The sequence below is a fragment of the Euprymna scolopes genome, chromosome 41 (assembly GCF_053919585.1).
Source record: "Euprymna scolopes isolate OS-2025 chromosome 41, ASM5391958v1, whole genome shotgun sequence".
Classification (NCBI taxonomy): domain Eukaryota; kingdom Metazoa; phylum Mollusca; class Cephalopoda; order Sepiida; family Sepiolidae; genus Euprymna; species Euprymna scolopes.
This window is the reverse complement of record NC_136522.1, coordinates 69,940,217-69,964,419: the sequence shown is the minus strand read 5'-3', so window position 1 is coordinate 69,964,419 and position 24,203 is coordinate 69,940,217. Positions and strand designations below refer to the sequence as shown.

At 34.9% G+C, this 24,203-nt stretch overlaps 1 protein-coding gene across 3 annotated transcripts in view; it reads left to right on the top strand.

The window, feature by feature from the left end:
• LOC145266607 (DNA-dependent protein kinase catalytic subunit-like) overlaps nt 1-24,203 on the top strand; it is a 396,502-nt gene that overhangs the window by 186,971 nt on the left and 185,328 nt on the right. For all 3 annotated transcript variants that reach the window (XM_080122502.1, XM_080122501.1, XM_080122503.1), the window contains 5 exons: nt 840-905; nt 8,623-8,802; nt 12,775-12,858; nt 16,794-16,922; nt 21,675-21,794. In XM_080122502.1, the coding sequence (XP_079978628.1) occupies nt 840-905; nt 8,623-8,802; nt 12,775-12,858; nt 16,794-16,922; nt 21,675-21,794 (579 nt within the window). The remainder of the gene's footprint in view (nt 1-839; nt 906-8,622; nt 8,803-12,774; nt 12,859-16,793; nt 16,923-21,674; nt 21,795-24,203) is intronic.

The window sequence follows — 24,203 nt, the reverse complement described above, 5'->3', positions numbered from 1 at the left end:
CCAGTCAATGGAGGGGAAACCCTCTCTACACTGGGGCAATTATTATTTTTGGTAACCAGAGTGCCCCCTTTTTGCCTACTTTTAGGGGAGCTGGTTTTTACTCCACATTAAAAACGACCTTGTGCCTAATTTGCTTTGGTGGGGAAGCAAATAAATACAATAAAATTTGGTGTTCTGACATTTCTTTTGATTGTTTTTGGGATTTTTTTTTTCTATTGCTGGTACTAATAATAAAATGATGAATATTTATTGATTTTAAAACTAAAATCAATGTATCCCTCACCCCACAAGTGTATCTGTTATATGTACAAAAATATATGCACGTATTACATGGCTTTTACAGTAATTTGAAAATAAAAAAATAAAAACTTTATAGGTAAATATTGAAAGCTATTAAAAGAATCAGAATCTGGAAAAATATTGGAATCGTCTCATCACTACTAAATGTTTCTATTAAATAAAATATTAAATAAAATAAATAAATACTAAATGAATAAATAATTAATTAAATAAATAATTAAATAAATATTAAATAAATAAAATATTAAATAAAAAATAACTTTATAGGTAAATATTGAAAGCTATTAAAAGAATCAGAATCTGGAAAAATATTGGAATCGTCCCATCACTACTAAATAGAACAATCAAGACAAAAAAAGCAGGGGTGGGGGGTCAAAGGGTTTAGATGAATAAAATGTAGGTTAATTTTTCGTGGTTCTACGTTTGAGTTTGAAATCGATGATTGCATAGATTATGTTGTTGATTTTTTTTTTTTTTTTTTTACATTGAGTTTGCTGTGAACAATATTTTTCATTTAATTTTTTTTTTTTTCTCTGCAGTCGGAATACTTGTGGGACAATTTGATAGATAAAAACCGGCAATATAATTTTCCAGTGGAGATACAGGTTTGTTTGTTTTTTTTACCATGTTTTTTTTGTTTTTTGTTTGTTTTTTTACCAAAGTAGATTCTCAATTGTATGATGTGACTTCAATACGTTCCCAGACTTCTTCATACAGGACAGGCATCTAAAATTGTCGTAGACCCTTGAAAATTCAGTATTTTATTGCTATACATCTTATGAGGTAACTGACCAATTTTCATGATTTCAGGTTCGAATGAACAGCTAAGGCAGGAATTGGAATACACCTTACTAAAGCCTGATTGTTACAGTTGATGAATTTCAAATATGCAATCTAGATTTGAGGACACTTTAGAAGAACGATATGCAATAAAATTCTGTTTTAAACTTTGGGAAAATGCAAGAGAAACATATGGAATGCTTCAAACTGCTTTTGGACCATCCTGCATGAATCGGGCATCAGTTTTGGAATAGCATAAGAGATTCAAGTAAGGCAGGGAGTCTGTGAAGAATGATGAGAGGTGTGGGAGGAGTAAGGAAGTCAGAACACAATAGTTGATTGGCCAAATAAAGAATTTCATGGATAAGGACTGCCGTGTGTCTATAGAGACAATAAGTGCACAGTTTGATGTCAGTGTGGGAACTGTGAAAAGTTTGTCCCAAGGGTGCTCAGAGAAAATCAGAAAGAAAGACGTTGTCATGGGCATCAAGACAGTTCCTCACTCTCCCTATAGTCCAGACCTTGTTCCCTGTGACTTTTGGTTATTCCCTAAGCTCAAGGAAACTTTTAGAGGCTGTCATTATGAGACAATTGAGATGAAAACGGTTGTGACGAGGGTCGTTAACGTGCTCACGCAAGACGACTTCCATGGGATCTTCCAGAAGTTGTCGGAATCATACAACAAGGACATTGAAGCTCGAGGAGATTATTTGGAAGGAGATCTGTAGTGGAATGGGGACAAAAATGGATGGTCACATTCAATGCTGCTAAGACTAAACTTGTTTCCTTCAATAACTACAAGAAACCTTCTCTACCACCAATAGCAATGGCCAAAGACTCTTTATCTGAAAGCACATCTTTTAAACTCCTAGGCCTAACATTCACAGAAAACATGAGTTGGAAAAGTTACATTGAAAGCATTGCCAGAAATGCTGCGAAAAAGGTAGGCTCCCTCTACCGTGCTAGAAAGCTACTAACGCCCGAAAGTATCCTGTACCTCTATAAGGCCACCATTCACCCATGTACGGAGTATTGTTGTCATATTTGGGTGCATCTGCTACTAGTCTCTCACTCCTAGACAAGGTTCAAAAGAGAGTCGCCAACCTAATAGGTCCTGAACTGTCATCTAAGCTTCAGCCTCTGTCCCATCGATGGAATGTAGCATCTCTCTGCCTGTTCTACAAGTATTTCAATGGTGAATGCTCTGATGAACTGCAAGCACTTGTGCTCCCTCGACGTAAGTACCCCCGACAAGCAGCAAAATCACACCCCTTCACAGTAGAGATCCCTAGATGTAAGAGAGCCTTCTACTCCAGTAGTTTCTTCCCCAGAACCGCTGGACTTTGGAATTCCCTTCCGGGTTCCTGCTTCCCCAACTTTACTGACATGCAGAAGTTCAAGTGTAACGTGAACTGACATCTTGCTGTCCAACTCCCCACATAGTACCCATGTAGCTTATGTCCCTGATAGTAGCCCCCTACAGCAAAGTGGCAATGTGCCTTGTTTGGGGTGAAAATGTAATAAAAAAAAAAAAAAGATTAGAGTTTCATGTATATACTATCAAAAAGTAGATTCTCAGTTGTATGAGGTTTCCAGACTTTTTTTTTTGTATAAATATTTAAAATTGTCGTAGACCCTTTAAAATTTTATATATTATTGCTATACGTCTTATGAGATGAGTGACCAATTTTCATGATTTCAGGTTCGAATGAATAACTAGAGCAGGAATTGGAATGTGCACTACTTGAATTTCAAAAAGAGTGATATGCAATGAAATTCTGTTTTAAACTTGGAAAAAATACCACAGAAATTTATGGAATGCTTCAGGCTGCTTTTGGACCATCCTGCATGAATCAGGCATCAGTTTTTCAGTGGCGTAAGAGATTCAAGGAGAGCAGGGAGTCTGTGAAGGATGATGAAAGGTGCAAGAGGATTAAGGAAGTCAGAACACCAGAGTTGATTGACCAAATAAAGAATTTCATGGATAAGGACCATTGTGTGTCTATAGAGACAATAAGTGCACATTTGATGTCAGTGTGGGAACTGTACATATAATTATTCGTGAGGAACTGAAGACGTGGAAGATTTGTGCAAAGTTTGTCCTAAGGGTGCTCAAAGAAGATCAGAAAGAAAGACGTTGTCATGGGTATCAAGACAGTTCCTCACCCTCCCTATAGTCCAGACCTTGCTCCCTGTGACTTTTGGTTATTTCATAAGCTCAAGGAAAACCTTAGAGGCTGTCGTTATGAGACAATTGAGATGATGAAAACGACTGTGATGAGGGTCGTTAACATGCTCACGCAAGAGGACTTCTATTGGTCCTTCCAGAAATTATTGGAATCGTACAACAAGGGCATTGCAACCGGAGGAGATTACTTTGAAGGAGACTAGAGTTTCATGTATATACTATCAAAAAAAGTGTCCATACAGAAAAAAAAAGTCTGGAAACTTATTGAAGGTACCTTGTATCATGGTTTTGAAGCCGCACTTCCCCGGATGTGGATGCAGTACTAGATTTTGAGACGTAGATATTGTTTTCAAAGTAAATTCAATTTTTATGATAGCTTTTATTTATTTAGGTGAAAGTGCAGTACAGAATAGTTAACATAACAGTGTACACTATAAGTTAAGAATGGCTTTCTAAATGTCATTTCAGCAGGGTTTGTATCCTGCATAATTACCAACAATTTTTATTTTCTTTGTTTATTTTTTAAATTAAATAATTTTTAATGAAGCAAAAACTTTATGCCTTTTTAATAAAAAAATGAATTTATTCAAAATTTAAAAAAAAAGAAATGGGGGTACTTCTTCTGAATAAGGATCATACTATCATTGGAATTTTACATACATCATAAATTTTTTTTTTTTTTTCTTCAAACGCTGGCCAATTTTTTTTGGTGCTTATTCGGATTGGCACTTATGGCGGCAATTAAAAGTAAAGAAAATAAAGAAAAGTCTATATAACATGCGTACTCGTTACAGAAAAAATATGTCATATTCGTAAATCGATTAAGTATTTTTTTTTAAATTAATAAAATAAAATTTACGATTTTTAGCGATTTTACTATTAAACTGCATTAAACATAAGGTTGAATTTTCACCTCTCAACTTCGATTTAAGTTGTCTCCCCTTTTTTATTTCATTGAATTTAATCATGACGGAGGAAAACACTACGATTCGCTTGGTTGTAAAACTTGATTTTCTTGAATAAAAAAGAACTACGTGATTGATTTACGTAATTTTTGGAATATGACATCTTGACGAAACAAAAATATCATATTCTAAAAAATCACGTAAATCAAATAAAAAAAAAGTTTTATTTGCAAAACAAAATTCATTCAAATCAGGAATGACTCGAGGAAATTAGCCGATTTGAACAAAAAATTATTTTTAAAAGTCTGTTTTTCTTTCAGTTATGTATTAATTTATTTGCTCAATTGTTTTTCTTTCTATATTCGTCCCCGCCCCCAATACTATTGTTAAAATTTATTATTGGAATTTATTGTTGTCAATTTGCGGCTTGTGCTTTATTTGCTTTTTTTGTTCAAAATAAACACATTCTCCAATTTTGAATTCAACATCTGCCTACATTCTTTTTTTTTTTTTTTTTTTTTTACACAGTGATCACCACTTATCAAGGCCCGGAAGTCACTCAGGGATAAGGGTTATTGCAAGTACATTACGTTAGTGTGGAGATTTGATGAAGTGTTTACTTAAGGGGGCGGTTCATTAGGAATTTGTTAACTGTTTCACAGTGGATTCAGCTAGACGGGTGTTAACATTGTTAACACCTGTCTAGCTGAATCCACTGTGAAAAATTTCCCCCACTCTATATCTGTGCCTAAATCAAAACGCGGATTCCATGAACAAAGCTTCTTTCTTAGAACTGCACGCCTGTGGAACTCTGTTCCGTCTGCCTGCTTCCCTCCTGACTACAACTTGGTTGTCTTCAAGTCCAATGTTAACAAATTCCTAATGAACCGCCCCCTTAAGTAAACATTTCAGCAAATCTCCTCACTAACGTAATGTACTTGCAATAACCCTTATCCCTGAGTGGCTTCCAGGCCTTGATAAGTGGTGATCACTGTGTAAAAAAAAAAAAAAAATAAACATTGGACTTGAAAAAATAACTGCCACCGCCATTCCATTTTAGTATACTTTTCAAATAGTCATACTAATAAATTCGCCGCTTAGTGTCAAATGTTAGCAAAAGGGGTAGACAATTTCCATTCAAATGAAGTCAGGAATGAGTCGAGGAAATTAACAGAGTTGCTCACAAATTACATACGTTAACTTTACCAACTGAATTCTTTCTTTGTTTCAGTTAGGGAGAGAGCAAAACAGAATATTTTGTAACCTGTTGTAAAAGTATTGTGAAATCGAATTAAAAGAAACCAATGTCGTATGATGATATGGCAGTTTGTTTTAATGCTAGTCGTATGTGAAATCAGCCATGTTCATTTTTTTATTTTTTATTTATTTTTTGATGATCTGCTATTAATCGAATGAAGCGTATGCAATTGTAATGAGCTGGTAGGTTTGGCTGAAATTGTTATTCCAATAAACGATTAAGAATAGGGGATCAATTGTTAAGTGAGTCTGTAGCCATAATGTATTATATATAAAAAACGTAATGTATTATGTATAAAAAACGTAGTGTATTATGTATAAAAAACGTAATGTATTATGTATAAAAAACGTAATGTATTATGTATAAAAAACGTAATGTATTATGTATAAAAAACGTAATGTATTATGTATACAAAACGTAATGTATTATGTATAAAAAACGTAATGTATTATGTATAAAAAACGTAATGTATTATGTATAAAAAACGTAATGTATTATGTATAAAAAACGTAATGTATTATGTATAAAAAACGTAATGTATTATGTATAAAAAACGTAATGTATTATGCATAAAAAACGTAATGTATTATGTATAAAAAACGTAATGTATTATGTATAAAAAATGTAATGTATTATGTATAAAAAATGTAATGTATTATGTATAAAAAACGTAATGTATTATGTATAAAAAACGTAATGTATTATGTATAAAAAACGTAATGTATTATGTATAAAAAACGTAATGTATTATGTATAAAAAACGTAATGTATTATGTATAAAAAACGTAATGTATTATGTATAAAAAATGTAATGTATTATGTATAAAAAATGTAATGTATTATGTATAAAAAATGTAATGTATTTTATATAAAAAATGTAATGTATTATGTATAAAAAATGTAATGTATTATGTATAAAAAACGTAATGTATTATGTATAAAAAATGTAATGTATTATGTATAAAAAACGTAATGTATTATGTATAAAAAATGTAATGTATTTTATATAAAAAATGTAATGTATTATGTATAAAAAATGTAATGTATTATGTATAAAAAACGTAATGTATTATGTATAAAAAACGTAATGTATTATGTATAAAAAACGTAATGTATTATGTATGAAAAATGTAATGTATTATGTATAAAAAACGTAATGTATTATGTATAAAAAATGTAATGTATTATGTATAAAAAATGTAATGTATTATGTATAAAAAACGTAATGTATTATGTATAAAAAACGTAATGTGGTATGTATAAAAAACGTAATGTATTATGTATAAAAAACATAATGTATTATATATAAAAAACGTAATGTATTATATATAAAAAACATAATGTATTATGTATAAAAAATGTAATGTATTATATATAAAAAACGTAATGTTTTATATATAAAAACGCAATGTATTATATATAAAAAATGTAATGTATTATATATAAAAAACGTAATGTGTTATATATAAAAAACGTAATGTATTATATATAAAAAACGTAATGTATTATATATAAAAAACGTAATGTATTATATATAAAAAACGTAATGTATTATGTATAAAAAATGTAATGTATTATGTATAAAAAACGTAATGTATTATATATAAAAAACATAATGTATTATGTATAAAAAATGTAATGTATTATATATAAAAAACGTAATGTATTATATATAAAAAACGTAATGTATTATATATAAAAAACGTAATGTATTATATATAAAAAACGTAATGTATTATATATAAAAAACGTAATGTATTATATATAAAAAACGTAATGTATTATGTATAAAAAACGTAATGTATTATATATAAAAAACATAATGTATTATATATAAAAAACATAATGTATTATATATAAAAAACATAATGTATTATGTATAAAACATGTAATATGGTGAAAGTCAAATGCTGAACTGGCTGCCTACGAATGTACTTGCAATAACCCTTATCCCTGAGTGGCTTCCGGGCCTTGATAAGTGGAGATCACTGTAAAAAAAAAAAAAGAGTTATGGTTATGGAAGAGTAGAGATTTGCATTGGAGTGAAAGCCTTTGCTGCTCTCTGAGTAGGATTACATATTTGAGAGAGTACGTCCAACAGGAAAAAAAATAGGAACTGTACAAAAGGGACAAAGTATTGTAATGTGGTGACCGTGAAAGTTGTACATAAGAAGTGTTTATTTAATAACAAATATTTAAAAAATTATTTAAATATTTTGGGTTTGTATTACTGTACACATAGATTCGAAAAAGTTGTCAAAAAAACAAATATATAGCAAATAAATGTTATCAAAGGCAAGATAAGTTACTTTTCTACCTAACTGGATATATTTTTCGTGTTTTTATTCAATGTAACATGTTTATTCAGCTCGAAAAGCATACAGTGTTTACCAATGTATTGGAAAATTCAAAATGGCGCTCGAGTCTCTCTTTAACACGGTAAGTTCAGGAAAAGATGTTATAAATAATAAACTAGACAAAATACTGTTAGAAATTCACTCAATATATGTTACCGTGACATAAGTTGACATATATTCAGTGTTTTTTAATAGTATTTTGTCTAGTTTATTATTTATAACACCTTTTCCCAAACTTACCATGTTAAAGAGAGTGTCGGGCGCCATTTTGAATTTTCCAATACATCGGTAAACACTGCATGTTTTTCGAGCTGAATAAACATGTTACATTGAATAAAAACACAAAAAATGTATCCAGTTTGGTAAAAAAGTAACTTATCTTGCCTTTGATAATATTTATTTGTTATATATTTGTTTTTTGACAAATTTTTCGAATCTATGTGTACAGTAATACAAACCCCGTGAAAGTTGTACATTTCTTATGTGTTTACTTATAATCCTATAATGTTGAAAGTGCCAAGGGAAAAAACTTATTTTATTATATATAGATTTTTGTTTGTTTAATTAATTTTTTTTTTCATTTTATTTTTTTGTAAACTAATCTTGAGAAACAATGTTTGTTTGTTAATTTTTTTTTAATCTATTTTATTTTTTTTATAGTCAAATTTTGAAAAACAATGTTTGTTTGTAAATTTTTATATCCATTTTATTTTTTTATAGTCAAATCTTGACAAAGAATATTTGTTAATTTTTTTATATCCATCTTATTTTTTTATAGTCAAATCTTGAAAAACAATGTTAATTTTTTTTTAATCCATTTTATTTTTTTTATAGTCAAATCTCGAGAAAAAAAATGCATTCATATCAATTCGTGAAGAATTACGGAATTTGAGAAAGATGAAAAGCCGTGACACAGACACCAGTTCTTACCACATGAGTTCAGTTTATTTGGCCGATAGTAGCCTTAGCGCTGATCTTGGGCGTTATGACTTTGAATCCACCATTGGACATTTGGTAAGTATTTTTTTTTCTTTCTTATTTGCATCAATTTCAAAATATTTCCTTTATTTGCCTGTCCGTGTCTTTTAATGCACATCATTAAAACTCACATTACAAATCCTTCATATGATTTTCATACCATTTCTCTCCATGCAGCACATGTCCTCAACCCTTACTGATCAGGTTTCCCCTCTGTACATCCTTAAACTGCATATACATGCCTGATAGACTCTTTACTTGGTCGACAGTGATAATACACTGCTGGTTAATAAATGCAGAAGGTTCTATCATGAACGCCATCCATTTCTAATTCTTGCATTCACATTAATATAACAGAGCTGCTGACGTGTGTTACCAGCAGCAACAGGACACATATGCAAATAACCAAGCTGGTCCGCGAGGTGATGTCACGGCGGAGGATGACAATGGAAAGAAAACAAAAAAAAAAGAATGCATGTGGACAACAAGTGACAGCAAACGCACATAGATGACGAACACATGGGCGGCAGAGGACCGAAATAAAGCATGTGCTGACGTATGATGAACGTGTGGCCCTTGACGGCGAGAGACGTTTAAGCCTGCGTCAAAATGGCAGGGTTTTGTTAACTACATGGTGAACTGTTAAAGCAATATGGAATTTGTTTTTGGAAAGCACCAATGATAAATGCCTTTTGTTTAAACTGAAAAACCCTTATCCCCGAGTGGCTTCCAGGCCTTGATAAGTGGTGACCACCGTGTAAAAAAAAAATAAAATCAATTTCTTCCTTTTGTTTGTTTTTTTGCGACTGTCTCAGACACAACATGTTGAGTCCGAGTGTTAAAATGTAATAACACTGTTTAAGAAGGTTATTGATAACCTGCTACAAACTAACTTAATTCTGGCCAGGTCTTTATTTATACCTCTTTGAAGTCTATTCTTATGTTTTTATCCCATGTTTTCTTACCACTGTGAACTGGAGCTGCTACCTCAACTGTTTTAGATTTATTAACCCACAAATTCTCATGCATTCTTTCAACGTGACTATACCAACAAAGTCTCCTGTTCTGCACACATCTACTTATATTGTCCAGATTTAATCTTCCTCTGAGGTCATCAGATCTAAGCCTGTTTTTAAGACTTGCATTACATGTATCATTCTCATATCATTTCTCTTCATGCAACGCATGTCCTCATCCATCACTGGTCACGTTTCGCTTCCAGACATCATCACACTGCATAAACATGATGATACTGTTAAGTTTTGAGACATTGTGTTGAACAAAGATGACGGCGTAGTTCAGATCAGTAACCAAGATGGCGACCAAGAATCAAATGCGGTCCGTGGCGTAGTTAACCTCTCGAGTTCTGAGATATTATGTTGAACAAAGATGGCGGCATAGTTCAGATCAGTAACCAAGATGGCTGCGTAGTTCAGATCAGTAACCAAGATGGCGGCGAAGAATTAAATGCAGTCTGTGAGGTAGCAAACGGCGAACTGATTGAATCCAAAATCGACAATTTTTATAATAATTTTGCGACGTTTTCATTGGTCGTTTAGCACAGCGGTTGGTTATAAAAATGATTGGCGAATCCATTCATCTCATACCCCTATTAGGAGTCAAAAACATTTTACAGATACGTTCTTCTCTTGGTCAATGGTGGGTTAGTTTGTTTAACGGCATATCAACTCTTTCCGGATTATTTAATGTTGAATCCATTAATTTTGAAAAAGTTTTTATGTTTCAAGTTCTTTATACTTCCAAATATTTATCCGTGGTGTTTGGTTTGGTTGTTTTGCAGAGAAAAATTGTTTTTTCTTTTGACTCTGAAGAACATGATTAAGTTTTACAAATGGAAAGGGAAAAAAACACAGCATAAATGTTTGGTGCATTTTAGGTCAGGAAGCCAATATCTTCAGACAACCTGATCTGGTAGCACCAGGTTAATAATGGTAATGCTCTGCTGGTTAGTAATGACAGAAGTTCCTCACAGCTGGTCACTAGAATAAAACAATTTACTGTTTTGTGAAAGACTCCAAAAACCTTCAACATTGCTTCTTTGTGAACGTGCGTCTCTTCATGGTAGAATATGGTTAGGAGCAGATTTAGACGCATTTGACTTCCGGTTTAATTTAGGCAGATCAGAATCTGAAGAAATTAGATATTTAATAACACAATATATGAGATTTTTTTTTTTTTCAGGAGGATAACTTTTTTTTTGCTAAGAACAAAGTGTATTACCTGTTCTGTATAAGATTGGGAGGGCTTTTTGTACCAAGAGTAAAGTGTAGTATTATAACATGGTGCATATGAGCGTATGGAAAAATATCAGCAGCAGCAAAAGATGGCTGACTTGTGAAGAGACTAGCAGCAGCGGTAATCAAAAAAAGCGTGTATGCAAATTAGGAAGTGTGCAGGAGAAGAAAAAGGAAAAAGAGGAGAAAAATGCACCATGTAGTTGTCAGAAGCAAAGTCTGCATCGAAGAAAATGGACGTGTAAAGTCAAGGACGCAAATGGGCCGGCATGCGGTCAGAGGAAGGAGAAACCACACCAGGCTAGCTGGACATGTGGTAACAAGGGACTTTTTAAATGGTGTCGAGACAAGAGAGTAACATTAATAAATGCTTTTGTTAAAAAGGAAAAAATGCCGACCTGGATTTTTATTTATTTTCTTTGTTGTTTGTTCCTTCGATGCTACACACTTTACAGTATCTGCCAAAAAAAAAAAAGTGTAGTATCTGTTCTGATACTACACTTTTAACATTTACTACCACACAAGCACCAACTCTTACCTGTTCCCCGATTGTGATAATCTATATATCTATAAAAGTGAAAGTGTCTGTTTGTCTACATTTCCCTACACAATAACTCTGTCAATTTTCAGTCTACAGACTCAAAATTTGATATACAGGGTAGTGAGATTTGGGAAAATCTTTGTAATCAGTTTTTGGCCAGAAATTTGGCTGTTAAGGGGTCAAAGTTCAACGATTTTCCTTTTGAAAACTCTACTAAACTCCTTTGCCAATTTTGGGTCTAAACAATTGAAATTTTAGATATAGGTTCCTTAGACATGGATCTAACTTTATAAATGTCAAGGGGTCATAATAAGGGTCAACATTTTTTAAAAATTGACCTCTGCGGTCTCTATTAAATTTTCAGATAATTTCTGGTCTAAGCATTTGAAATTTTACATAAAGTATATTCAGATAGGGCAAGCTTTTTAATCAGTTTGGGTCGAAAGTTTGAGCTACCAATATATAAATGTATGTATGTATGTTTACATGTCTGGCTAAAACTTTTGACAGAGGCGATGGATTTTCACAAGATCAGTATCGTTTTGAAGCTCGACCCTTCAGACGATAAATACTGAAAATTTGGCTAAAAACATTAATTTCTTCACTTTCAACTGAGCACTTTTCTACTGGGAGGGGTTGCTTTTTTTCGCCGATATTTGTGAAAGTCATTCCCTCTTTTCGATTGTCTAACCTTAATTTAAACCTACATCACTTCCGGTTTGGCGGTGGTCGTAACAGCAAAGATGTCAGGGTTTTTTCCCATTCTTTTCCTTCTTCGCAGTACGGGTTCGAGCCTGCCTTCCTCCTACCACTTTTTCTTTTTTTGTTTTTTTGCTCAACACACACCTCCAAACACCCGGGCAACACCGGGCACCCATGCTAGTTAAAAATAAGAAAAAGTTTTAGGCAGACATACAAACATACATACATGCATTTAAACAGACAGGTGAGATTTATATAATAGATATTTTTTTTCTCTCTATTATTTGCTCGCATATTTATTTGTTTTTTTTTTTTTTTTCAGTTTTATGGTGATTACTTGTTTTTAATCTGTACAATAAGATTTACCTCGCGTGTAATGACAGTAGATATTAATAAATGTAAATTACTCACTCCAGGAAATGCCGGGTAGCCTTGCTGGTTTTAAAAAATATGAAATAGTTTTCTTTTTTACATTTTCTTTTATCCTAATTTATTTTGTATTTCTTTCAGAGTTTTACGCCAATGTTAGAAGACGAAGTTCCCCAAATTGAAGAAGAAAGTGTGACAACACCAGTTCCATCCGAAGATACAGAGGTAAGTACAAAATGCGATAAACATGCGCGGAAGCACTTAAGAATTGTATGCCAATGTTTAAGTCGTGCCTACTTACGGCGAAAATGAGTTTGTCCAAAGGTCATAAAAAATGCAGATTACAGTCATCCAACGAGTAACTCCCAAGGTTGCTCTTGTGTTCGAGATCGTTTCGAATCGTCAGAAGTGTTTGGATTCGAACCAATGGATTTGTTCGGGATCATGCTGTGTCGTGTCAAATCATCGGAGGTGGTTGGATTCGAACCAATGGATTTATTTGGGATCATGTTGTGTCGAATCCTCAGAGGTGTTGGTGTTCGAATCGACAGAGTTATTCAGGATCGTGTCGGGTCGCATGGATGAAAATGTTCAGGACCGTACTGGCGCATGTGCTTTTTGTTTTTGCTCTCTCTTTATTTACCTTTCTCCCATCGCAGGAAGATGTGACACCCAAATCAGAAGATATGGATTGAAAAGCCAGAGCATAAAAGGAAGTGCACTTTGACCCCATAAAAAAATACTTGAGAATTTCCTGGTAGAGGCACCCCAGGTGATTAGAGAAAGATAATACCAGGGAGAGTTTAACTGCTAGGACCAAGCTGGATCATATTCTATTAAGATAAGGCAGGTCTGGTACTGTCATGGAAATCTTAATTTTGTCTCACTGAGTGCTGAGAACAAAAATATGTGGCTGAAGGTTGGTATTGAAAAATCATCATACAAGAAGAGATGCACTCTGACCAACCAAAAATGCCTGAATATCTCATTGTGTTGGATAAAGGAATTTGGAGATTGTGCACACTCACAAATTCCAGGTTATCAGAGAACAGAGATAATACCAGATCGGACTTTGTACACACATATTGACCTCTGATGAAACAAAGGAAAAAATTGTTAATAAAAGAAAGAGGTCTGATGAACATAGGGAAAGAGATATGGAGAAAGATGCACAATCATAACGTTGTTATCACCTTTCACCACCTTTGCTCGACACGTTTGATAACTAGTGACAGGCAAAATAATAATTAAACAAACAGAGTTTTGTCATGAAGCAATCTCCATACTTGATTGTCAAAAGAGCTGGATCAAGTCGGAGTGTAAATATTTATTAGCAGCATTTTTGTTGAAGTGCAACAAACATGGTTATATATACATGACAGCAATAAACAAATAAATCGACTATACAACAAATAACGCAACAAAGAAGGTGGGCTCTCTCTACCGTGCTAGAAAGTTACTTACACCTAAGAGTATTCTGTACCTCTACGAGGCCACCATTCGCCCATGTATAGAGTATTGTTGCCACATTTGGGCTGGGGCATCTGCTACTAGTCTCTCCCTCTTAGACAAGGTCCAAAAGAGAGTCGCCAACCTCATAGGTCTCGCCCTATCAGCTAGCCATTGACTAAATGTTGCATCCCTTTGCCTGTTCTACAAGTATTTTGATAGTGAATGCTCCGACGAACTACAAGCCCTTGTTCCTCCTCGACGTAAATACCCCTGACAAACCGAACAAGCAGCAAAATCCCACCCCTACACAGTAGAAATCCCTAGATGTAAGAAAGCCTTCTACTCTAATAGTTTCTTTCCTAAGATTGCTATATTTTGGAATTCCCTTCCGAGTTCCTACTTCCCTGATTGTACTGACATGCAGAAGTTCAAGTGTAATGTGAACAGACATCTTGCTGCACAACTCCCTACATAGTAGCCCTGAAAATTATGTCCCAGAGAGTAGCCCCCTACATCAAAGTGGCACTGTGCCTTGTTTGGGGTGAAAATTTTTTTTTTTTACATGGTAGTCACCACTTATCAAGGCGAGGAAGCCACTCGGGAATAAGAGTTATTGCATGTACAGTAATCAATGGGATAGTATCGTAGTAATCATTAGTAATGGAGATCTGATAAAGTGTCTTACTTAAGGGGCCGGTTTATCAGGAATTTGTTTATGTTGGACTTGAAGACATCCAAGTTGTAGTCAGGTGGGAAACAGTCAAACAGAAGAGAGTTCCACAGGCGTGCACTTCTAAGAAAGAAACTTTGTTCATGGAATCTATGTTTTGATTTAGGCACAGATAAAGAATGGGGAAAATTATTGACAGTGGTTTCAGCTAGACGGGTGTTTATCGTGAAAGATTAGCGAGGGGGGACCAGAGATTGGAGCTCAGACGAGCACTTGCCATGGAAGTCTATAGCTGGAAATGTCTTCTCAATTATTAAATCATTTCTCTGATAGGTTCATAAGAGTAATGGTTGATGGGCAGAAATCAGAAGCTCACAGTATTAATGCTGGAATCCCTCAGGGGTTCATCCTGGGGCCAACTCTCTTCCTGATCTACATTAATAGCCATTTATGCTGATTACACTACCATCTATGGCAATACATCAAAGACCGCAAACCACCACGTTTTCTCTGATTCTCTCTCCTCTGATCTTGAGCTTGTGGTACAATTGGGGAAAAATGTGGCTGCTTACTTTTAATGCATCTAAAACCAAGCTTCTATCTTTACATCATCAACGCTCCAGTCCCCATCTGACATCAATTGAAATGAATGACTCTCATCTTGGGAAGGCTTCATGTTTTGACAAGCTTCTGGGCTTGACTTTTACTCCTGATCTGAAATGGAACACATACATCAAATCTGTTGACAAGGCCGCTGGACAAATGGTGGGATCCTTCTATCGATCCAGTAGATATCTCACTGCTGATGCAATTCTCTACCTATATAAGAGCCAGGTATGTCCAAGGATGGAGTACTGTTGCCACATCTGGGCAGGAGCTGCTAGAATGGACTTATCCTGCCCTGATAGCGTTCAAAATAGACTTCGTAGCCTAGTAGGGGATGCTCTTTTCTCTTCTCGGTAACCTCTATCCAGTCATGGCTAACGGAACAAGAGCACGCTATCATCGTGAAGTAAATAAAGGGTTCCGCTCAAAATTCTGTCCAAATTCCCAAGTTCGACAGGATACACCTGAAGAAGGTCGAAGGTTGTATCGACCGAAATGTTGTGAAAATCACACTCAAGATGAGAACAGTAGTTTGATGAATTCAAATAATACGATTATTCAATTTTTTTTCCATCCATTTTTCTTATTCTTTATAAATATGAGGATCGTTCCAATAGTAAAGCCTCTTATTTATTTTTATTTTAACTGAAAAATCTGACGAGCTACGAAGACGGGAGTGGTACTACTTAAACGAGTGACCTGTTGTGCTCCAGAATTTATTTTTCTACATAGTCACCAGCATTCTCAATGCACTTTTGCCAGGAATTCAATGATGCATCGCTGCTTCTGACGCATGTCCATGACAGGGGTTGTTTTTCTTAGAGTTTCACACTATCAATATCTGCAACAGAGAGATGACACTTTCAGGTCATGAATGCATGTTTAGTCATCATAAGAATGCAATTTATAATCCCCTCTGATCCTTAAAAAAATAGGAGGCATTACTTTTGGAATGCCCCTCGTATATATTCGTGTTAGGATGATTAAGCGGAATCGGGAATCAAAAAAATCAGAACTTTTTGTGGAATCGGAAAAATTTGTACCTATTTTCCGATACAAAAAACGATTCTTTTAATTGTTTTTTTTTTTATTTGATTTTCTTTAAAGAAAAATATCCTACCGCTGATATTAATACTATATCTGTTGATTTTAATCTATTAAGTAAAACTAAAATCGATAGATCATTTCTCACAAATGTATCCTTACGTTTAAGAAAATTACGGCAATCGTAAAAAAATAACAACTTTATAGTTAAATATGTAGAGATTAAGGGAGAATCAGATCGGAATTGGGAATTATATACGGAATCGATAATTGTATCGGAATTGAAAAAAATATTGGAATCGTCCCATCCCTAGTATATCTATCTCCACATATATGATGTATCTTTTTTTTTATCAGTGGGTTTGCGGGTTTTTGCTTCTCATTTCAGAATGCTGACAGTGATGCTGGATATGCCTTACTTGAAATGGATGAAGTTAATCAACATGAAGTGATGCCTTCTCTCGTCGCCGTATTGCGACACATGTACAAATTGAACATTACACCTAAAATACCTGCTGTAAGTATGACAAGCTACATCATTAATTTATTTATTCCTCTTCATAGTGTATTCAGGAGTTATCTCCCCTGAACCAAATAAACGACAGAGAAAAATTCGGCCTGTCTACACTACTAGCGGGGGGGTACCCGGCGATGCCTGGGTGTTTTGAGGTGTGTATGGTTTTCGGTAAATCCAAACTCCCGGGGGTGGGGGGGTTAAAATAAAAAAAAGTTTTGGTAGGTGAGTATGAGGATCGAACCCTTGAGGCAAAGTTGGAAATTAAAGTGTTAAAAGAAAACCGTACGACCCTAACCAGTGGGCTACCGCGACATACAAAGGAAGACGTTTGAATTTATTTATTTAACTATTGACAGGTGGCAGCAATAAAAGTTAACTCTGCTGCTTCTATTTGAGGTCAAATAGAACAGTTAACTTGGGTTTGACTGGTTTTTTCCCCAACATATGTTGGGGAGGGGGAAACCAGCTCCCCATTTTCCAGACTGATTAGAAACTGTCTGATATAAGAGGACTTTGTCCCCACATTGATCAAAGCTGATTGCTTCTGAATGTTTCCCGGCACGATGGCAAAAACGTCGTTCGTTGTTAACTTTGAATTAGTTTCGCTTTTTATACGAAAAAGCCCAATCAACACGCGAGAAGCCAAAATAGCAATAATTTTGTAAAAGTCGATGTAAATAAATCTATACGCTATACGCTTTCCTAAATCCTAGATATTATTATATAGGACCTATATAAACAGTTGTAAGCGATCGTAACGAACCCGGGAGCGTGTGCGAAAGAAGCCTTTGCGAGACATACACAAAATGGTCACACACATTTTGCCTTTCACATATATATAGATTAGAATGAAATATCGGAAATCTTAAAACTGAATTTCACATGAAAACAATGGTATTCCTCGTATTTTTAGGATGATTATATCCAAAAATTACGGAAATCGATAAGGTAGAAAATTATTTATTAAAGAAAATAAAAAAATAGAATTTGATGAAAACGATCGTAAGACACAGGAGAGTTCAAAAGGGAGGTAATTTTTCCGTTTCGATTTAAACAAGATGGCAGCAATTTTTCACAAAGTTTTTTTTTTTTTTTTGTAAATAATTCAGTAATATTCAGGTAGTTTCGACTGTATAATTTGGAAGCTACCATTGTAACTTATTAGAATTGACAAAAAAATCAGTTGAAACCATTGTTTTTTATTTGAAAACTCCATTTATCGATAAAAAAATTTCGTTCTAATAGTATAAAAACTAAAAAAAAACTTTTTCCTTTCAGTGCTAAAATATTTATAATTTCTCTTCTCAATGTATTCGGGGGTTATCTCCCTTATATATATTCTTTTATGAGCAAAACTCTATTCATCTGTGTTTCCGTTACAGGAAGTAATTGAACAATATGAGAATTCACTATATCGTGGTATTTTGTGCTTGCTTCGCATTTTTTATTTTTAAGAAGTTTTATTAAACTCATTGTGCTTGCCTCCTTTATTTATTTTTTTTTTGGGGGCACTTGTACAGTTTAATCAAAACAATAAAAAATGAAAATATCAAAAAATAAAGTTATATTGTACGTGTCCGTTATGGAATGAAGTTCCCTGAAAAAATTTTTTTACTTAATTTGATCGAGTAGTTTTTTTGTTACAATGGAAAAACACGTTTTTATGCCGGCGCGCTCACGGTAGCCATGTTTGGATTTTTAGAACATACCACGGGGAGATAACTCAGTCTAAAGCACCGACATCCTTCTCCCCATGTTAAATCATAGCTTTTCTTCCAAAAAATCGAAACATGGCTACCTTTTGATCGGTATCATAATAAATTGTTTTTTCGCTGTAAAAAAAAAAAAACTACTTGATCAAATTAAGTGAAATTTTTTCAGAGAACTTCATTCCATAACGGATATGTAGAATATAACGTTTTTTTTTCGATATTTTTATTTTTTAATGTCTTGATTAAACTGTACAAGTACCTTTTTTTTTCTTTTTTTTTTCTTTTTTTTCTTTTTTTTTTCTTCTTTTTTTCTTTCTTTTTTTTCTTTTTTTTTTCTAAGAATATTGAACTCATTTCGTTTGTTACTTCTCCAGTTCAGTTTCATTCCAACAATATTACGCATCTGCAGACCAATGGAGATTGCTATGGTGAGCTATTACTTATTTCCTTCCCACTGCAGGAAGATGTGACACAAGGTCAGGAAGGTGGGGGAACGTGAAGTTAGCGCCTCTAGAGGAGGAGCGCTCTGGCCATTTAAATGATGTGACACAAGGTCAGGAAGGTGGGGGAACATGAAGCTAGCGTCTCTAGAGGAGGAGCACTCTGGCCGTTTAAATGATGTGACACAAGGTCAGGAAGCTACATCACTATTTTATTGATTTCTCTTCTCAATACATTCAGGAGCTGTCTCTTCTACCATTCTACCGTGCTGTACTGAGCAGGAAGTTTCTAAGGAAAATGAAAATCGCAAGTGGTCCGCGGCCGCATGGATATCTGTTGTGTAGCGGGATACACATTGAGGCAACATATAACGGAGACTCAGAACGAAGGATGATAATGGCATTTGTTTACTGTTTACATCACGATGATGACGACGATGACTGTGATGCTGATTCTTTTATCGTATCATACAAAGTTCGTTTAAGATGATGATAGACAAAACACGTTTATGTTTCCGTTGTGATGACAACACAAAGAGAAACAGTTTACAAAATATAGATGGTGATTCTTTATTCATCCAGCTGGCTGATGATAGTGGTCAGGGATTCAAGCTTTGCGACTACATGGTTTCCTTCTCCCCTCTTCGCCTCTTAAGGGCATCAGCTCCTAGTCTGACTGACTCTCTCTGAGTCTCTCTGACTGTGACTAACTGTATTTCCTAACTTTGAACCCCATCTCCATATATTGGAAATCTCCTTTCTCGATGATGACAGAGGCGTGGTGGACAATGTGACTCCCTCACATTTCACATTACACGTGTGCTTTGCACGTGCATCTACACGCCCCTGGTAAACAAAAGAAATTCCTAAATTTAATTTTATCGTTTTTAACCTATTTTGTTGATTATTATTTCTAAACTTGTATTGCCCATTCTTTTAACTGACATATTTAATATCCAGTTATTTCTAAAAGAATGAACAACTGACTGCATTCCTAGGATTAAATATCTATCATCTTTTAACACTTGCCTACTGAGTTCGATTCTAACCTTTTCCAACTTATCTAATTTGCCTCCTTACTTACTGGGGTCCCTTTTCATAACATATCCCCATCAGGGGAGGTGACAGCGTTTGGCTTTTGCAGCTCTTGTAGAGAGGTGTCGACATCCGCCTACATACAGTGCCTGGTATTCCCAAATGGTCACCTCTCTGATATTGACCATACTCAGTGTTGCTTAACTTTGGTGATCTAACAAGAATTGGTGTGCCAATGTGATTATGGTCTGAAGGTACCCAATCAGGCTGTCTATTGGCTTCCTGACTTAAATGCACTGTATATTAAAACCCTTTTGTTTTTGTTTTCTAACTCTTTGCAAAACTCAATCATGTTCTGCAAAATGACAAACAAAAACAACAGTCCCCTCCCAACCTCTTTTTCTTCCCTACTGGCTTTATGACAAAATATAAGAGGGTAAAACAATTGCTCATCCTCATCCATTCCTGTTGTAGTGGTGCAGAAGAATTGATCATGGGGAAATTCAGAAAGTCTCTAAATTCCGTCTGATCACCTGGGTGGATCACTCTTACTTTTAAAGCCTGCACACTACTGCAAAGTGGTGATCCTTCAAGAAACCATGCGTATTACCTTGGGATGTCTGAAGTCAACCCCAACACAGTGGCTACCAGTAGCAAGCTCAATCACACCACCCCATATAAGGAAGGAAGAGACAACTCAAAAATGGATTCAAAACGTTGAGGAGAACACCAGGGACTTACCAATCCAATAAATTTTAAAAGATGACCCTGATACCTCCAGACTCAAGTCCTGAAAGCCCTTCTATAATTTAAAATTTAAAAAAATTTTGACTCAGTTGATACATGGAAGAAGGAATGGAGAAACAATACTCCCAAAGAAACAATACTCCCAAAGAAACAATACTCCCAAAGAAACAATGCTCCCCAAGAAACAATACTCCCAAAGACACAATACTCCCAAAGACACAATACTCCCAAAGACACAATACTCCCAAAGAAACAATACTCCTAAAGAAACAATACTCCCAAAGAAACAATACTCCCAAAGAAACAACATTCCCAAAAAAAACAACACTCCCCAAAGAAACAATACTCCCAAAGAAACAATACTACTAAAGAAACAATACTCCCAAAGAAACAATACTCCCAAAGAAACAATACTCCTAAAGAAGGGGACATCATTAAAGACTCAACCTTGCGCCTCCCAGGTTTTGCTACAAATAGTAGGAAGCAGTGGGTAGCCACAAACTGAATCAGAACAAGACCCTGCAGTAAACAAACATAGGTGGAGACAAATAGACTCCCTAATCTGCCCAAAGTGCAAGGAAGCTCCCCCCCCTCTAGGACATAGATTACCTGACCTTACACTGTCTAGTCATCTGACTGGAAGGCAGCTATGCCAGCTATCTGAAGACAATTTCCGAGACTGGCTAAAAAAAATAGGAGAATAGAGGTCTAACCCGTATGATACTATTACCATCCATTCTTGTGAGACGTCAGATCCCCTGCTTGATGTCAAGTAAGTTCCTACTTTTACACACATTTCTTTTTTTTTTTATTTTTAGGGACAGAAGAGTTCAGAGATGCCATCTTGGATGGCAAAACTCCACAAGAAAATGACTGATAATTCGACTCATGCGAACATAAAAATTTTTATTGCTAAATTGATATTGAATACTACGGAGGTAAGAGTGTGAGATTTTAACAATTTTATTTATTAAATTCGATAACTATCTGCCAGCCTTGAATGAAAAAGAGGGTTGATGCTTCGTACTGATGTTATCAATTTCATTCTTTGGCTAGGGATTTTTACCTTGGGCCCCCAAAATCAACAGAGATTAGACCATTCCTGTAATAATGTGGTCCCTGTTGATTTTTCAGTGGGTGTTTAGTTCTGTGCAGTTCTAGGAGGTTCACCCTCCCAGGCCTTGCCTTCTCTCTCTTTGAGAAGAGGTTAGTTTACTGAGGCACCCTTTTGCCGACAGGGCTGCTCAGGCACTTTTTGAAGGTTAATGATTTTGTGCTACAAAATAGATACTGTTAAGAATTGTAAGTGTTAACTAAATTAAAGGAATAAATTGTAAGATGGTCAACATCATGAAATTTTGGCATTTATTCATTATATGCTCTGTCATTACAATAAGGATTGGTTTATATAAAAAGGAAATATAAGTGAATAAAGATTATTTCCACATTATATATATATATATATATATATATATATATATTAATACGATTGTGTGCATGTTATTTTCTGTGTCACGCTTACGGGTCGTTTAATTGTTATGTACTTCCATTTCTTGTCATAAATAATTTTACCAAGAATTCCTCATAAGTTTTGGTTTCGGTTTCAATTATAGCTGAAAATTGACAGAGTAGTTTGGTAGGGAATTGTACACACACACACACAATTTCACTTTTATAGATATACTAGCATTTTGGCCCGGGTGTTTGGAGATGTATGCTGAAAAAAAAGGTCAATTTTTTAACTTTCACCCCTATTATGACTCCTTAACATTTATTGTTTTGGGCTCAAATCAAGTTATTAAGTTAGATCCATGTCCAAGGAACCTATATCTAAAATTTCAAATGTTTAGACACAAAATTGTCGGAGGAGTTTGGTAGAGTTCTTAAAGGTCAAATCATTGAACTTTGACCCCTTAGCAGCCAAATTTCTGGCCGAAAGCCGATCACACAGATTTTCCTAAATCTCGGTATCCTGTATATCAAATTTCGAGTCTGTAGACTAAAAATTGACAGAGATATTGCGTAGGGAAATGTACACAGACACGTTCACTTTTATAGATATATAGATATATATAATGGTATTATAAAAAATGCAGCATCAAACATTAGCAAACTGCGTCAAACTAAGGAAAGAAATAAAGTATCATTTGCTGTCCAAGCCATTTTGCTGACCAAGCCATTTTGCTGTCCAAGCCATTTTGCTGACCAAGCCATTTTGCTGACCAAGCCATTTTGCTGACCAAGCCATTTTGCTGTCCAAGCCATTTTGCTGTCCAAGCCATTTTGCTGACCAAGCCATTTTGCTGTCCAAGCCATTTTGCTGACCAAGCCATTTTGCTGTCCAAGCCATTTTGCTGACCAAGCCATTTTGCTGACCAAGCCATTTTGCTGTCCAAGCCATTTTGCTGACCAAGCCATTTTGCTGTCCAAGCCATTTTGCTGACCAAGCCATTTTGCTGTCCAAGCCATTTTGCTGTCCAAGCCATTTTGCTGTCCAAGCCATTTTGCTGACCAAGCCATTTTGCTGACCAAGCCATTTTGCTGACCAAGCCATTTTGCTGTCCAAGCCATTTTGCTGACCAAGCCATTTTGCTGTCCAAGCCATTTTGCTGACCAAGCCATTTTGCTGTCCAAGCCACTTGAACAATTCACACTCTTGCACAATTTGTGGACTTGTTTGTAGAGCATTAGCTAGACTGAAATGTCATCTGCGACTCACACACAAGGTTAGACAAAGTTGTAAAGAACCTTATGCATCAAAATCGACAGGAGAATCTATGATATATAAACTATGGAGAAAATAAAAAGACCTCGTATAAATGCTCCCAACATATGTATAAAGACGTTTGGATTTTTGTTAGGCAGAAGGAAGGCCAAACTTTGGTGATTTTCAAAGGAGGATCTTGCTCCACTTTGCTTGGTGGGGGTTAGCTATTAACGCTTTCTGTCTTCATAAGACTGTAAGTACGAACCAATGTGTCCAGGTGTTGGCTGGTAATGGTAGTTATGTGACCAAGCAAATAGTCAATGGAAGTAAAACGTCTTCAAGTGGGGAACTCCTCTGGTTTTATGGATTGGTCCTTTTTACACATTTTGCCAGTAGTGGTAGGGCATTCTATAAAATATCTCTGTTGCATGATTGCCTGGCATGTTATAGGAATTTAGGCAGATTGTTTCTTTATGTCATTGTATAAGGAGATGATCTTGGGTTTACGTTCGGCGGCAGCGTAACTCACTTCCCTTATTTTGTCCTCTAGTCCTCACATTCCAGGAGTGATGCTTCTTGATCAGAATCTGTTCCCTCTAACACTTATCTTCGTCAAGTTTTTGACCTTGAAGTAATATTT